The 1091-nt window shown below is 43.9% G+C and overlaps 1 protein-coding gene across 1 annotated transcript; it reads left to right on the top strand.

The window, feature by feature from the left end:
• Positions 1-251: 251 nt before the first annotated feature.
• LOC141630880 (uncharacterized) lies at positions 252-812 on the top strand. The gene has a single exon (XM_074443626.1). It carries the CDS (start codon positions 252-254, stop codon positions 810-812), a length of 561 nt encoding a protein of 186 aa, XP_074299727.1.
• The last annotated feature ends 279 nt before the right edge of the window (positions 813-1091 follow it).

The raw sequence follows: 1091 nt of genomic DNA, 5'->3' as shown, positions 1-1091 counted from the left end.
TACCACCACCGTTACCCATGTACCACCTACAGCTCCGATCACCTACTACCTTGCCCGCTTCTAGGAAGCCGGGTCGACTTGAGACCGGAGAGGGATCCACACCTCCTACGGGTGGCCAGACTTCCACAGCCACTAATTGGCAGGACTACTATCCTAAGGCTAATACTTCGTGGTACTGGAGGAAGGTCTGTCAGGTCAAACTGGAGCTACAGCAAGCATATCAACAACAGTTATGGACAATTCAACATCATATGGGGTATACTGTAAGTAAGGGATATAACTTTCTAAGAAACAGGGAAGCTGAAGTACAGTGGCATACTCTGGTGTGGAATAAATGGGCTATACCAAAGCATAGCTTTATAGCATGGGTTCATCATCATGGAAACATGAATACAAAAGAAAAACTCTTCAAACTAGGGATAACTGATGATAGTACCTGCTGCATCTGCGGGGGAGCTGTTGAAAACTTGGAGCATTTGTTCTTTGCTTGTCCCTATAGCAAAATCGTCATTGCTGCTGTCGGAAAGTGGGTTGGGACTCCATGGCCCGAATCTAATTGGATCAATTGGCGGCTTGCGAAAACAGGTCACTCTCTACATTTAGAGATCCTTGACGCAACAATCAACTCCTGCCTCTACACCATTTGGCATCAGAGAAACAGGAGCAGGCACGAATTTACCCTTACTCGACCTATTCACACTGCCCGATTCATTGTGGATGAGCTAAAAATGAGATTCCGAGGTAGGGGCAAAGGGGTTTTGGGTAGAAGAGAAGCTATGTGGCTTGAGGGGCTGCTAGGAAGAGGCGTTTGACTTAGTTGCAGGAGAATTCAAGAGAAGGAAGAGGAAAGAGTGACGGGGTTAGGGTTTGGACAACAAAATCTGATGTTTTTGATCTGATTTTGTTGTTTGCTTGCTTTTTGATGGTGTTTGTCTTTGTTGGGCCGTTTTGTATGGGCTAGCTGGTTGCTTTGTGACATGGGTTGGTCTATAAAACCCGGGTCATTGTATGGTTACGATTCCTTTTGATATAATACTTACATTTTATCAAAAAAAAAAAAACTAATAACAATATAAGAAAATCTAAATCAA

This window comes from Silene latifolia, chromosome Y (genome assembly GCF_048544455.1).
Source record: "Silene latifolia isolate original U9 population chromosome Y, ASM4854445v1, whole genome shotgun sequence".
NCBI lineage: Eukaryota > Viridiplantae > Streptophyta > Magnoliopsida > Caryophyllales > Caryophyllaceae > Silene > Silene latifolia.
This window is presented reverse-complemented; position numbering and strand designations above follow the sequence as displayed.

Coding starts and splice junctions, on each gene's coding strand:
- LOC141630880 (XM_074443626.1), top strand. CDS start 252: ATGGGGTATACTGTAAGTAAGGGATATAACTTTCTAAGAAACAGGGAA.